The 17,033-nt window shown below is 34.7% G+C and overlaps 1 protein-coding gene across 3 annotated transcripts in view; it reads right to left on the bottom strand.

The window, feature by feature from the left end:
- Positions 1 to 17,033, bottom strand: part of LOC136033029 (tRNA-dihydrouridine(20a/20b) synthase [NAD(P)+]-like) — a 61,194-nt gene that overhangs the window by 22,840 nt on the left and 21,321 nt on the right. For 2 of the 3 annotated variants that reach the window (XM_065713586.1, XM_065713587.1), the window contains exon 2: positions 16,243 to 16,364. In XM_065713586.1, the coding sequence (XP_065569658.1) occupies positions 16,243 to 16,364 (122 nt within the window). Of the gene's footprint in view, positions 1 to 16,242; positions 16,380 to 17,033 lie in introns of all 3 variants that reach the window. The other variant, XM_065713585.1, reaches the window with a different exon arrangement.

Below are 17,033 nucleotides of genomic sequence, written 5' to 3'. Positions count from 1 at the left end.
CCTTACATGTATTGCTGTTTTCAAGATCCTTTTGCATGAATGATGGAGCAGGATTTTGTCAGGCACTAGTTGGTGGATTTTATCAGACCCCAACACCTAGTTGGTGGGGGCGCTTCGCGCCCCCCCAAGCTTCCCCGCGCGCGTAATTCGTTACCCGCCATACTAGTTACGCACCATTGTAGTTGTGTCCCTGTTTCCCACCTGTGAATATAGATACATATATATATTTTTTTAACCACATAGAACTTGCGAATATACAACATTCTTCGCTGTCCCGTTGTCTGTGCATATGAATAGATTGTCAGGTTTACCAACTCTTGAACATACAACATATAATAGTCCATGGGAAAAACAATCCGCATTCACATATATACCTCATTATTCTAATGATTACCCTTGAGCTTTGTTGAGGGTGATTGCTAATCGAACATTCCCCGTGTCCCCGTCATCATTTAGATATCCCCCTGTGCCCCCCGGTGTCCCTGTTGTAGTTGTGTCCCTGTGTCCCGGTGTCCCAGTCTGTAATTTCTCTTTGAGTGTCCTGGTCGTCATTTATATTCCCTGTGTCCCGGTCGTCATTTGTGTCCCGGTGTCTCGGTCTGTAATTTCTCTTTGAGTGTCCCGTCGTCATTTATATTCCCTGTGTCCCAGCCGTCATTTGTGTCTTGGTGTCCCAGTCTGTAGTGTCATCTTATGATGACGTCATATACAAAGTCTTATATACTTATAATGACGTCATATGCAAACCCACAAACAAACCAACATGCCTACATACAACTTATTTTTATATATATATACTAGCTGTTGGGGTGGCGCTTCGCGCCACCCCAACACTTATTTGGTGGGGCGCTTCGCGCCCCCCCAAGCCCCCCCGCGCGCGTAAGTCGTTACGCGCCATATTAGTTATGCGCCATTGTAGTTGTGTCCCTGTGTCCCACCTGTGAATATAGATAGATTTATATATGTGTTTCAAACTACGTAAAAATTGCGAATAAACTACATTCTTGGCTTTCCCATTGTCTGTGCATATACAAAGCCGTATGTACTAATAATGACGTCATATGCAAACGCTCTTTTTACAAACAAACAAAAATGCATCCACACAACTCGTTTTTATATAGATAAATAGATAGATAGATACAATACAAATTAACTGCGTAAAACTTGCGAATATACAACATTCTTCGCTGTCCAATTGTCGCTGCATATAAATACATTGTCAGGTTTACCGACCCTCGAACATACAACGTACAATTGTCCATGGGAAAAACAATCAGTATTAAGATCTATACAACATTTTTCTAATGATTGACCTTGAGCTTTGTTAATAGTGATTGCAAATACTAATCGAATTGGGAATTGCAATCTTTTAAATTGAAAAAGCAGATCCGTTGGAATCATGGGAATGCGAGGAATAAGAACAGCCTCACCCTCATAAGGCCCTGTCAAGATTGTGGCCTCTATCAGGTTTTCCATTGTTTTTTTTGCGGCAAGTCGCGTGCCATTGCAAAGCTTTGGTGGGTTGATATTTCTTAAAAGTATTATTGGTACGCCTATTTTTAGTTGTAGCACGTGTGATGGAAACCCTGAAGGATCTATGGAAGTTAAAAATTCAGATGGATAATTAACCGCTTCATTTGGTTCCAAAACTGTGTCGACTGACTTGTAAAGGACTGCCTGGTCTCGAATCTTGGTCAAAACAATATTGTTGATTTCGTGGACGTCTATATTTTTGGGTGCGAGAATCGCTCTTTCACTTAGCCATTTATTATTTTTATAATTTTTTAGAATATTCGGAAATACTTTTTCAATCAATTCATTTTTGGACGTCACTAAATTACAGAAATCAGCAGGTAGTATTTCCGAATATTTCCGAATATACTTTTTCAATCAATTCATTTTTGGACTTCACTAAATTACAGAAATCAGCAGGTAGTTGTATACGTCCTGAAATTGAGTCTACTGTTTGACCAGAGTCATCGTTTTGCAATCGGACACGCATATTTGTAGTTAATTTTAATATTTTTACGTGTGCCCATAAATTAGAATTTTTTAGGCAAGCATTCATTTCGTCTGCAGGAGTTTAACTACGTAAAAATTGCGAATATACAACATTCTTGGCTTTCCCATTGTCTCTGCATATACAAAGCCGTATGTACTAATAATGACATCATATGCAAACGCTCTTTTTACAAACAAACAAACATGCATACACACAACTCGTTTTTATATAGATAGATAGATAGATAGATACAATACAAATTAACTGCGTAAAACTTGCGAATATACAACATTCTTCGCTGTCCAATTGTCGCTGCATATAAATAGATTGTCAGGTTTACCGACCCTCGAACATGCAACGTACAATTGTCCATAGGAAAAACAACCAGTACTAAGATCTATACCACATTTTCCTAATGATTGACCTTGAGCTTTGTTAATGGTGATTGCAAATGCTAATCGAATTGGGAATTGCAATCTTTTAAATTGAAAAGGCAGATCCGTTGGAATCATGGGAATGCGAGGAATAAGAACAGCCTCACCCTCAAAAGGCCCTGTCAAGATTGTGGCCTCTATTAGGTTTTCCATTGTTTTTTTTTACGGCAAGTCGAGTGCCATTGCAAAGCTTTGGTGGGTTTATATTTCTTAAAAGTATTATTGGTGCGCCTATTTTTAATTGTAGCACGTGTGGTGGAAACCCTGAAAGATCCACGGAATTTAAAAATTCAGATGGATAATTAACCTCTTCATTTGGTTCCAAAACTGTGTCGACTGACTTGTAAAGGACTGCCTGGTCTCGAATCTTGGTCAAAACAATATTGTTGATTTCGTGGACGTCTATATTTTTGAGTGCGAGAATCGCTCTTTCACTTAGCCATTTATTATTTTTATAATTTTTTAGAATATTCGGAAATACTTTTTCAATCAATTCATTTTTGGACGTCAATAAATTACAGAAATCAGCAGGTAGTTGTATACGTCCTGAAATGAGTCTACTGGGAGCTTTCCGTTTCCAATTGCCAGCAATTGATCTGAAAATGTTTGACCAGAGTCATCGTTTTGCAATCGGACACGCATATTTGTAGTTAATTTTAATGTATTTACGTGTGCCCATAAATTAGAATTTTTCAGGCAAGCATTCATTTCGTCTGCAGGAGTTGATCTAGGTATTATAGGTAGTGTTTGCCTGAAATCTCCCGCAAGCAATATTAATGTGCTGCCAAAGGGTATGATGTCAAACAATGCACGAATTTGACTTGGGGTTGACGTTTCGCACGCGTCATTGATGCAGTTATCCCAGTGTTGGTCATTCTCCAATAAATTCAGAGCTTGGCATGCACTACGGTAAGTGTCATGTATAGTACCGTTTACAGTTCTCAAATACTCAAAGGATGTCAAACCGGGTACATTCACCAAAAGCAGGCGTAGAAAGAAGCATTCATGTTGATTGGGGTTAACGGTGTAGAGTCGTCCTATCGTGGTATTTTTGAAGATGGTAGGTTGCCCGTCGACTGACTTACCCTGTTTTTGACGTTCAAATGCTTTATTTTTAGTATTCCACGTGTAATACGAAGGCACTTCAGTATACAGCAGTTTTTTTGCAAAAGAATCATTTTTGCAAAGCGAAAAGAAAGCGGTTAACTTTGTATCCGGTGGATTCAGGGCTCTTTGTTGCACGTTGGTTTCCGAGAAACACGTTGACCATTCTGTAAATGTACCGCTAAGTGAACAACAGCTGGACTTCATTCATGTATCGGAAATGAAAGAATTCGCCAAACAGCTTCATTACTGCTTATGTATCTTCCAACCTGATATTGTACGATTTCGTCGATATCTTTGATTTCGGGCTGCAAGCCAAAAACTGCCATGTCACTGCCTTTGTTGACGTATTTACATATGTATTTGATTGCCTTTACGGAGTTACAGTATTCAACGTTTATGTGTGCATTAAATGTTTTTGATAATAATGGGGAATATGGAAAAACCCTCTGGTTATCTACTTCGATGGTGATACCGTTACGCTTCTTTATTATTACTGTTTTACCGCCATCTTCAGTAGATCTTCTTCTATATTGTGGGTAACCATCATTGCCAGTAATTGTGTTGGATACTAAAAGTCGAGGATATTGCTTTGTGCACCTTCCATTGGCCATGCATGGTGAATTTTCGTTCAGTGCACCGCAAGGTCCATGTATCATATTTTTTACAATAATATCATGTAACCCCTTATCGACATTTTCATCAGGTATTTCAGCGGAAATCACGCATCTCCCAAATGAATGTATTGTTCAGAGCGGAGCTTGGTCTGATTCAGGCGGATATATAGCAAATGTTCTGATTCAATTTTAGCATACATATCAACGACGAATTGGTGAAACAATTCACGGCATTTTAAAATATAATTTTCTTCATCCTGCCGAATCATTAGTCTATAGGAATAATAGTGCATTGCACTGCATTTCTTATTCATTTCTTTGTTAGTGGCTGGATTCATCAACTTAATATTAAAGTGATAGCCGTCGGCTCCATCCCAAAAAATGATAGGATATTGTAGGGCATCGTAGCATCGATGAGTTTCAGCAATTCTTAACAACTGAGCGTTTCGCTTATGAAGAATAATATCTCGAGGTAAAAACTGATCACAACCATAACGATTGCCACTTCGTCGATAGTTGGACCATTGTATCTACGCACATGTTGGCCAGGAGGCGTTTTGTCAGCGGAAATAACGATTTTATGCGTATCAGTAGGCATCAAATCGATGGCTGTTTTGAACAGACGCACTAAATTATTATTTTCGTGGAAAAGATGTTGCAATTGGGAAACGATTGTCCTTTCAACGTTGGGAGAAATTTCGCAACGTGCATTCAATTCAGAATTTCTGTCACTGATGAAGTACAATTGTAAAAATTTATGATTCTCATCTGAGAATGGTAGAAGGGACCCTGCTCTATGATAAATTTGCCCTTGTACTTTGAAAGTAGACATAAATTGATCTGGATTTTCGATTTGGGCTCCAAACGACGTCATTTGGAAACATTGATTCCTCGGCACGCCTTCTTTTTTCACTTTCTCTTTTAGCAGCAAGTCTGGTTTCATGGTGCTCTGGTAGTTCCTCGGCACGCCTTCTTTTTTCACTTTCTCTTTTAGCAGCAAGTCTGCTTTCGCGTTGCTCTGGTAGCTCCTCGGCACGCTTTCTGTTCTTTCTTTCTCTATCAGCCTCAAGCCTGTTTCCTTGCTGTTCTTTTGATTCCTCGGCACGCTTTCTTTTCTGACTTTCTCTATCAGCAGCAAGTTTTTTGGCATAGACTCTTTGAGCATCTTCCTCGGCTGTTGCCATTGTAAGTTCATCAGTCATTTTAAAGTTAAACATTAATAGATTTCTACGTGAACGCATGTCTTAAATATCTTTAATGACGTCACCGTCATAACAAAAATGACGACAACTAACTTCATGACGTCAGTCAACACACAAACATGACGTCACCTGACAGACACATCCACAGACAACTTATTTTTATATATATAGATAGATAGATATATATAGACATAGTTTCTTTTTTAGTTTTTCTTTTTTTAGTTTTGCAGCTTTTAGTTTTTAGTTTTTTTTTAGTTTTTTTTAGTTTTTTTCTTTTTAGTTTTTTACCTTTTTTATTTTTTCCTTTTCTTTTAAGTTTTTTTTCTTTTTAGGTTTTTTCCTTTTTTTTAGCTTTTTTCGCGCCATATTAGTTATGCACCATTGTAGTTGTGTCCCTGTGTCCCACCTGTGAATATACATATATATATATATATATATATATATATATATATATATATATATATATATATATATATATATATATATATATATATATATATATATATATATATATATATATATATATATATATATATATATATATATATATATACTAGCTGTTGGGGTGTCAAACTACGCAAAAATTGCGAATAAACAACATTCTTGGCTTTCCCATTGTCTGTGCATATGCAAAGCCGTATGTACTAATAATGACGTCATATACAAACGCTCTTTTTACAAACAAACAAACATGCATCCACATAACTCGTTTTTATATAGATAGATACAATACAAATTAACTGCGTAAAACTTGCGAATAAACAACATTCTTCGCTGTCCAATTGTCGCTGCATATAAATACATTGTCAGGTTTACCGACCCTCGAACATGCAACGTACAATTGTCCATGGGAAAAACAATCAGGATTAAGATCTATACCACATTTTTCTAATGATTGACCTTGAGCTTTGTTAATGGTGATTGCAAATGCTAATCGAATTGGGAATTGCAATCTTTTAAATTGAAAAGGCAGATCCGTTGGAATCATGGGAAAATTTTTTTAGAATATTCGGAATACTTTTTCAATCAATTCATTTTTGGACGTCACTAAATTACAGAAATCAGCAGGTAGTTGTATACGTCCTGAAATTGAGTCTACTGTTTGACCAGAGTCATCGTTTTGCAATCGGACACGCATATTTGTAGTAAATTTTAATGTTTTTACGTGTGCCTATAAATTAGAATTTTTTAGGCAAGCATTCATTTCGTCTGCAGGAGTTAAACTACGTAAAAATTGCGAATATACAACATTCTTGGCTTTCCCATTGTCTCTGCATATACAAAGCCGTAGGCTATGTACTAATAATGACATCATATGCAAACGCTCTTTTTACAAACAAACAAACATGCATACATACAACTCGTTTTTATATAGATAGATAGATAGATAGATAGATAAAATACAAATTAACTGCGTAAAACTTGCGAATATACAACATTCTTCGCTGTCCAATTGTCGCTGCATATAAATAGATTATCAGGTTTACCGACCCTCGAACATGCAACGTACAATTGTCAATGGGAAAAACAATAAGTAGGCTATTAAGATCTATACCACATTTTTCTAATGATTGACCTTGAGCTTTGTTAATGGTGATTGCAAATGCTAATCGAATTGGGAATTGCAATCTTTTAAATTGAAAAGGCAGATCCGTTGGAATTTTGGGAATGCGAGGAATAAGAACAGCCTCACCCTCAAAAGGCCCTGTCAAGATTGTGGCCTCTATTAGGTTTTCCATTGTTTTTTTTACGGCAGGTCGAGTGCCATAGCAAAGCTTTGGTGGGTTTATATTTCTTAAAAGTATTATTGGTAGGCCTATTTTTAGTTGTAGCACGTGTGGTGGAAACCCTGAGAATAATATCTCGAGGTAAAAACTGATCACCGACCATAACGATGGCCACTTCGTCGATAGTTGGAGCATTGTATCTACGCACATGTTGGCCAGGAGGCGTTTTGTCAGCGGAAATAACAATTTTATGCGTATAAGCAGGCATCAAATCGATGGCTGTTTTGAACAGACACACTAAATTATTATTTTCGTGGAAAAGATGTTGTAATTGGGAAACGATTGTCCTTTCAATGTTGGGAGAAATTTCGCAACGTGCATTCAATTCAGAATTTCTATCACTGATGAAGTACAATTGTAAAAATTTATGATTCTCACCTGAGAATGGTAGAAGAGACCCTACTCTATGATAAATTTGCCCTTTTACTTTGAAAGTAGACATAAATTGATCTGGATTTTCAATTTGGGCTCCAAACGACGTCATTTGGAAACATGAGTTGTATTTTCTGATTCATTTATATTCCTTATGTCCCGGTGTCCCGGTCGTCATTTATATCCCCCTGTTTTATATCCCGCTTATTTTTCAGTTTTTTCCTTTTTTTAGTTTTTTTTTACTTTTTTAGTTCTTTTAGTTTTTACGTTTTTTAGTTTTTTTTAGTTTTTTAGATGAATTTTTTTTTTAGTTTTTTACCTTTTTTTCTTTTTAGTTTTTATTGGTTTTTACCTTTTTTTAGCTTTTTATCTTTTTTTTTTTATTTTTATTTTTAATTTTATTAGTATTCTTTTTCTCTTCTATTTTTCATTTTTCCTTTTTTTTAGTTTTTTTTAGTTTTTAGTTTTTTAAGTTTTTTCCTTTTTTTAGTTTCTTTAGTTTTTTTAGTTTTTCGGCTTTTTTATTTTTTTATTAGTTTTTAGTTTTTTTGTAGTTTTTGCCTTTTTTTAGTTTTTTCAGTTTTTTTTTTTAGTTTTTAGTTTTTTACCTTTTTTAGCCTAACCAGGATTTGAACCTGGGACCTTCATTCTCCGTTCTGACACCCTCTCTCACCGAGTGACTACTCCAGCATGTTCATTTTGGTGTTTTAAATGGTATATTATTAACCAAATTAATGTGTTTTACAATATACTAAGCATCGTCATAACAAAAATGACGGCAACTAATTTCATGACGTCAGCCGAAACATGACGTCACCTGATCCACAGATCCACAGACCCACAGACAGACAGACAACTTATTTATATATATATAGATATATATATATATATATATATATATATATATATATATATATATATATATATATATGTTTTTAACTACGTAAAACTTGCGAATATACAATATTCTTCGCTGTCCCATTGTCTGTGCATATAAATAGATTGTCAGGTTTACTAAATCTTGAACATGCAACACATAATTGTCCATGGGAAAAACAACCCATATTCAGATCTATACCTCATTATTCTAATGACTGCCCTTGAGCTTTGTTGATGGTGATTGCTAATCGAACATTCCATGTGTCCCGGTCGTCATTTATATATCCCCCCAGTGCCGCCCGGCGTCCCCGTTGTAATTGTGTCCCTGTGTCCCGGTCTATTCCCTGTGTCCCGGTCGTTATTTGTGTCCCGGTGTCCCAGTCTGTAATTTCTCTTTGAGTGTCCCGGTCGTCATTTATATTCCCTGTGTCCCGGTCGTCATTTGTATCCCGGTGTCCCGGTCTGTATATACATTCGTTTTTTAGTTTTGTTTTTCTCCTTTATTTTTTTCCTTTTTTCTTTTTTTTCTTTTTTAGTTTATTTAGATTTTTAGATTTTTTAGTTTTTTTATTAGTTTTTAGTTTTTTTGTAGTTTTTACCATTTTTTTAGTTTTTTTAGTTTTTTTTTTTACTTATGTCCTGGTCGTCATTTATACTCCCTGTGTCCCGGTCGTCATTTGTGTCTCGGTGCTTTGTTGATTGCTAATTTATATTATATTTATATTTATATTTTTTATATTTATTAATATTTTTTTAGTTTTCTTTTTCTCTTATTTTTCAGTTTTTTCCTTTTTTTAGTTTTTTCTTTTTTAGTTTTTAGTTTTTTTTTGTTTTTTACCTTTTTTTAGTTTTTTTTAGTTTTTTTAGTTTTTTAGCTTTTTTAGTTTTTTTAATAGTTTTTAGTTTTTTTTTTAGTTTTTGCCTTTTTTTAGTTTTTTCAGTTTTTTTTAGTTTTTAGTTTTTTACCTTTTTTTAGTTTTTTTTTAGTTTTTTAGCTTTTTTAGTTTTTTTTCTTTTTAGTTTTTTTTGTAGTTTTTACCTTTTTTAGTTTTTTTCTTCTTTTGTATTAGTGTGAAATAATTCAGACGTCATATGCGGACAAACACGACGTCACTCGACAGACAGACAGACAGACATAACCCACAAACAACTTATTTTTATATATATTTATTCATATTTTTTTAGTTTTCTTTTTCTTTTTTATTTTTCAGTTTTTTCCTTTTTTTTAGTTTTTTTCTTTTTTAGTTTTTAGTTTTTTTTTAGTTTTTTACCTTTTTTTTAGTTTTTTTTAGTTTTTTTAGTTTTTTTTAGTTTTTTTATTAGTTTTTATTTTTTTGTAGTTTTTGCCTTTTTTTATTTTTTTCAGTTTTTTTTTTAGTTATTAGATTTTTACCTTTTTTTAGTTTTTTTTAGTTTTTTAGCTTTTTTAGTTTGGTTTTTCTTTTTAGTTTTTTTGTAGTTTTTACCTTTTTTAGTTTTTTTCTTCTTTTGTATTAGTGTGAAATAATTCAGACGTCATATGCGAACAAACATGACGTCACCTGATCCACAGATCCACACACAGACAACTTATTTTTATATATATAGATATACTAGCTGTTGGGGTGGCGCTTCGCGCCACCCCAACACCTAGTTGGGGGTGCGCTTCGCGCCCCCCAAGCCCCCCCGCGCGCGTAAGTCGTTACGCGCCATATTAGTTACGCCCCATTGTAGTTGTGTCCCTGTGTCCCACCTGTGAATAGAGATATATATAAATATATGTTTTTAACTACATAAAACATGCGAATATACAACATTCTTCGCTGTCCCATTGTCTGTGCATATAAATAGATTGTCAGGTTTACTGACTCTTGAACATGCAACATTTAATTGTCCATGGGAAAAACAATCCGTATTCAGATCTATACCTCATTATTCTAATGATGTGTCCCTGTGTCCCGGTCGTAATTTATATTCCCTGTGTCCCGGTCGTCATTTGTGTCCCGGTGTCCCAGTTTGTAATTTCTATTCGAACAATCCCTGTGTCCCGGTCGTCATTTATATATCCCGCCTGTGCCCCCGGCGTCCCCGTTGTAGTTGTGTCCCTGTGTCCCGGTCGTCATTTATATTCCCTGTGTCCCGGTCGTGGTTTGTGTCCGGGTGTCCCAGTCTGTAATTTCTCTTTGAGGTTCCCGGTCGTCACTTATATTCCCTCTGTCTCGGTCGTCATTTGTGTCCCGGTCTGTAATTTCTCTTTGAGTGTTTTTTCTTTTTAGTTTTTTTTTTTAGTTTTTTACCTTTTTTCTTTTTTCAGTTTTCTTTTTCTTCTTTATTTTTCAGCGTCACTATGAAGTACATATCGACGAACCTTTAACTTAAACTTAAGTTAAAGGTAACCGTTTTTTTAACTTAAATCTGGTAGGCATTGATGACCTTATCCAAGTCAAAATCCCATACCCAATCATCATCGCTATCATTTTCAGTTTTGATATGTTTTGACTCTCGCTGTCCAGGTGGATTTTCATCTAACTGCGCGGTTTTGCGTTCTTTAGCCGCAAGCCTGTTTTCTTGCTGTTCTTGTGATTCCTTGGAACTCTTTCTTTTCTTACTTTCTCTATCAGCAGCAAGTTTTTTGGCATAAACTCTTTGAGCAGCTTCCTCGGCTGTTGCCATTGTAGGTTCTTCAGTCATTTTACAATTAAACATTTTTCCGTGAACAAATGTCTTAAATACCGTTAATGACATCACCGTCATAGCAAAAATGACGACAACTAACTTCATGACGTCAGTCGACACAGAAACGTGACGTCACCTGACAGACAGACAGACACACAGACAGACAACTTATTTTTATATATATAGATATATACTAGCTGTTGGGGTGGCGCTTTACGCCACCCCAACACCTAGTTGGTTGGGCGCTTCGCGCCCCCCAAAGCCCCCCCGCGCGCGTAAGTCGTTACGCGCCATATTAGTTACGCGCCATTGTAGTTGTGTCCCTGTGTCCCACCTGTGAATATAGATAGATTTATATATGTGTTTCAAACTACGTAAAATTTGCGAATATACAACATTTTTGGCTTTCCCACTACTGGGAGCTTTCCGTTTCCAATTGCCAGCAATTGATCTGAAAATGTTTGACCAGAGTCATCGTTTTGCAATCGGACACGCATATTTGTAGTTAATTTTAATATTTTTACGTGTGCCCATAAATTAGAATTTTTCAGGCAAGCATTCATTTCGTCTGCAGGAGTTAAACTACGTAAAAATTGCGAATATACAACATTCTTGGCTTTCCCATTGTCTGTGCATATACAAAGCCGTATGTACTAATAATGACGTCATATGCAAACGCTCTTTTTACAAACAAACATGCATACACACAACTCGTTTTTATATAGATAGATACACAGATAGATACAATACAAATTAACTGCGTAAAACTTACGAATATACAACATTTTTCGCTGTCCAATTGTCGCTGCATATAAATAGATTGTCAGGTTTACCGACCCTCGAACATGCAACGCACAATTGTCCATGGGAAAAACAATCAGTATTAAGATCTATACCACATTTTTCTAATGATTGACCTTGAGCTTTGTTAATGGTGATTGCAAATGCTAATCGAATTGGGAATTGCAATATTTTAAATTGAAAAGGCAAATCCGTTGGAATCATGGGAATGCGAGGAATAAGAACAGCCTCACCCTCAAAAGGCCCTGTCAAGATTGTGGCCTCTATTAGGTTTTCCATTATTTTTTTTTACGGCATGTCGCGTGCCATTGCAAAGCTTTGGTGGGTTGAAATTTCTTAAAAGTATTATTGGTACGCCTATTTTTAGTTGTAGCACGTGTGGTGGAAACCCTGAAAGATCTATGGAATTTAAAAATTCAGATGGATAATTAACCGCTTCATTTGGTTCCAAAACTGTGTCGACTGACTTGTAAAGGACTGCCTGGTCTCGAATCTTGGTCAAAACAATATTGTTGATTTCGTGGACGTCTATATTTTTGGGTGCGAGAATCGCTCTTTCACTTAGCCATTTATTATTATTATAATTTTTTAGAATATTCGGAAATACTTTTTCAATCAATTCATTTTTGGACGTCACTAAATTACAGAAATCAGCAGGTAGTTGTATACGTCCTGAAATTGAGTCTATCGTATCATAAATGTCTTTTTGTTCCGACATTAACTTGGAAATGTTATTTTGTACATACGACAATAGATCATTCGTACTGTAACTTTTTTCACAATCCAATTCTACACATGTCGAAACAGCAGCGATACGGTTAGGTGAAGGCATTCCCAAATCCTGAAGAGGTTTGTTTGCCATACGTACGCACAAATCTTCTATAATAACTAAAGTGTAGTTATAAATTTCTGATGTAAAATCAAAAGTCATATCTGACGTCTCTAACTGTTTTCGATGGAGTATATCTTCGGACATTTTTGACTTATATTTTTCCCATAACTCTGTAGGAGCTGATGGAGAGCAAGTTGTTAAAATGATGTCAAACAATGCACGAATTTGACTTGGGGTTGACATTTCGCACTAATGGGGAATATGGAACAACCCACTGGTTATCTACTTCGATGGTGGTACCGTTGCCATTGTAGGTTCTTCAGTCATTTTACAATTAGAAATTTCTCTTTCAACGGTCTTCTTACAATTAAAAATTTGTCTTTGAACGATATTCTTAAATACCTGTGTCCTGGTCGTCCTTTATATTCCCTGTGTCCCGGTCGTCATTTGTGTCCCTGTATCCCAGTCTGTAATTTCTCTTTGAGTGTCCCGGTCGTTATTTATATTCCCTCTGTCGCGGTCGTCATTTGTGTCCCTGTCTGTAATTTCTCTTTGAGTGTTTTTTCTTTTTAGTATTTTTTAGTTTTTTACATTTTTTCTTTCTTCAGTTTTCTTTTTCTTCTTTATTTTTCAGCTTCACTATGAAATACATATCGCCGAACCTTTGTTTTTTTAACTAAAATCTGGTAGGCATTGATGACCTTATCCAAGTCAAAATCCCAAACCCAATCATCATCGCTATCATTTTCAGTTCTGATATGTTTTGACTCTCGCTGTCCAGGTGGATCTTCATCTAACTGCACGGATTTGCGTTCTTTAGCCTCAAGCCTGTTTCCTTGCTGTTCTTTTGATTCCTCGGCACGCTTTCTTTTCTGACTTTCTCTATCAGCAGCAAGTTTTTTGGCATAGACTCTTTGAGCATCTTCATCGGCTTTTGCCATTGTAAGTTCATCAGTCATTTTAAACTTAAACATTAATAGATTTCTACGTGAACATATATGTCTTAAATATCTTTAATGACGTCGCCGTCATAGCAAAAATGACGACAACTAACTTCATGACGTCAGCCGACACAGAAACATGACGTCACCTGATCCACAGACAGACACACAGACAGACAACTTATTTTTATATATATAGATATACTAGCTGTTGGGGTGGCGCTTCGCACCACCCCAAAACCTAGTTGGTGGGGGCGCTTCGCGCCCCCCCCCCCCCAAGCCCCCCCCGCGCGCGTAAGTCGTTACGCGCCATATTAGTTACGCGCCATTGTAGTTGTGTCCCTATGTCCCACCTGTGAATATAGATAGATATATATATATATATATATATATATAATATATATATATATATATATATATATATATATATATATATATATATATATATATATATATATATATTATATATATATATATATATATATGTTTTTAACTACGTAAAACTTGCGAATATACAACATTCTTTGCTGTCCCATTGTCTGTGCATATAAATAGATTGTCAGGTTTACCGACTCTTGAACATGCAACATATAATGGTCCATGGGAAAACAATCCGTATTCAGATCTATACCTCATGATTCTAATGATTGCCCTTGAGCTTTGTTGATGGTGATTGCTAATCGACCATTCCCTGAGTCGCCATCGTCATTTATATATCCCCCTGTGCACCCCGGCGTCCCCTTTGTAGTTATGTCCCTGTGTCCTGGTCGTCATTTATATTCCCTGTGTCCCGGTCGTCATTTGTGTCCCGGTGTTCCAGTCTGTGATTTCTCTTTGAGTGTCCCGGGCGTCATTTATATTCCTTGTGTCCCGGTGTCCCGGTCGTCATTTATATCCCCCTGTGCCCCCCGGCGTCCCCATTGTAGTTGTGTCCCTGTGTCCCGGTCGTCATTTATATTCCCTGTGTCCCGGTCGTCATTTGTATCCCGGTGTCCCGGTCTGTATATACATTCGTTTTTTAGTTTTGTTTTTCTCCTTTATTTTTTTCCTTTTTTCTTTTTTTTCTTTTTTAGTTTATTCAGATTTTTAGATTTTTTAGTTTTTTTATTAGTTTTTAGTTTTTTTGTAGTTTTTACCATTTTTTTAGTTTTTTTAGTTTTTTTTTTACTTATGTCCTGGTCGTCATTTATACTCCCTGTGTCCCGGTCGTCATTTGTGTCTCGGTGCTTTGTTGATTGCTAATTTATATTATATTTATATTTATATTTTTTTATATTTATTACTATTTTTTTAGTTTTCTTTTTCTCTTATTTTTCAGTTTTTTCCTTTTTTTTAGTTTTTTCTTTTTTAGTTTTTAGTTTTTTTTGTTTTTTACCTTTTTTTAGTTTTTTTAGTTTTTTTAGTTTTTTTAGTTTTTTAGCTTTTTTAGTTTTTTTATTAGTTTTTAGTTTTTTTTTAGTTTTTGCCTTTTTTTAGTTTTTTCAGTTTTTTTAGTTTTTAGTTTTTTACCTTTTTTAGTTTTTTTTAGTTTTTTAGCTTTTTTAGTTTTTTTTTCTTTTTAGTTTTTTTTGTAGTTTTTACCTTTTTTAATTTTTTTTCTTCTTTTGTATTAGTGTGAAATAATTCAGACGTCATATGCGGACAAACACGACGTCACTCGACAGACAGACAGACAGACATAACCCACAAACAACTTATTTTTATATATATTTATTCATATTTTTTTAGTTTTCTTTTTCTCTTTTATTTTTCAGTTTTTTCCTTTTTTTTAGTTTTTTCTTTTTTAGTTTTTAGTTTTTTTTAGTTTTTTACCTTTTTTTAGTTTTTCTTTAGTTTTTTTAGTTTTTTAGCTTTTTTAGTTTTTTTATTAGTTTTTCTTTTTTTGTAGTTTTTGCCTTTTTTTATTTTTTCAGTTTTTTTTTAGTTATTAGATTTTTACCTTTTTTTAGTTTTTTTTAGTTTTTTAGCTTTTTTAGTTTTTTTTTCTTTTTAGTTTTTTTTTGTAGTTTTTACCTTTTTTAGTTTTTTTCTTCTTTTGTATTAGTGTGAAATAATTCAGACGTCATATGCGAACAAACATGACGTCACCTGATCCACAGATCCACACACAGACAACTTATTTTTATATATATATATATATATATATATATATATATATATATATATATATATTATATATATATATATATATATATATATATATATATGGTGTGCAAAAAAAAATCCAGATAAGAGAAGGTGCTTTTAGCCCAAAAATATGGGTTTTGGCACATTTCAAAATGTTGTTGTCATCAAAAATGTCCACATAAGTCTTTTGAACTGTCTTAAAGGGAGGAACGGTTCAACTAAAAAGAAGTATGGGAGAACAATAATATTTGTTATTTAAAGATAAAACAGCACATTCATTTAGGCATTATCTAGTAGCTCTGGTGTCATAGATAATTAATTTATGTTAAATACAAGTTAAAATTCAAGGAATAAGAATTTGAATCATAAAGGTAAATCGACCAAATGTTGTTAAAAGAGCAAAATGTGTGTTAAAAATTTTACTGGAATAAAAACAAATCAGTATGTTTTACTGATGCACAAAGATTCAACAGAAATTATGGTGTTTACCTTCATCTGTTTGGAATTCATTGTCTCTTGCTGCCTCTGACTGAACAAAACCTTCAGCGATGATCATTGGTGTGAAAGTGATATCTGTTCCAAATTCTCTTACTAGTTGGCGGAAAGGTAGCCTACAGTGATACGGACTAAATTACAAAATTTAGATTTATAATAAAAACTAGCGCTAAATGTCAAAAACAGATAATTCAGGGAAAGAAACCAAATTTAATACTGAGGAAAAGACCTCCAGCTTCACAAGTCCTCTATCTAGATGCTGTTTTGGTAGCAGCACCATAAACAATGGAAATGATGCATCATGAACAATAAAGATCATGATAATCATAGCATCATAAATATCAAAATATTGAACAAAATTGATTTATTATTAAGTGCCTGTTAGTAGGTGTGCCATAAACTACAATAATTTATTGATAACTGATGATAAACAGCATCAATATGATAATGCCAGCGAAATGATAGCCAGCCATCAGCAGACACATTGCCTTGTACCTACTGATATTCAGTACACTGCAAGGTAATGTGACACAAACTAGAACCTCAAAACATTGTTTGACTTTAAATGAAAACAGTCATTGAAACATGAGAGGGGTCGTTATGAAAGAAGTTGTTACATGAAAGGGGCTAATATATCACTATGTTAGCTCTATGACCATCTACCTTGATTCTACTGCCCTAGAAGTGAAGCATGGACGGATAATAGATAGAAGTATCGATTAACAAATGAACTACCATCATTTTTATACAATCCTAATAAGGGTGTAAGATATTGATGCCAGGTT

Source organism: Artemia franciscana, chromosome 11, assembly GCF_032884065.1.
Source record: "Artemia franciscana chromosome 11, ASM3288406v1, whole genome shotgun sequence".
Taxonomy (NCBI): Eukaryota; Metazoa; Arthropoda; class Branchiopoda; order Anostraca; family Artemiidae; genus Artemia; species Artemia franciscana.
This window is presented reverse-complemented; position numbering and strand designations above follow the sequence as displayed.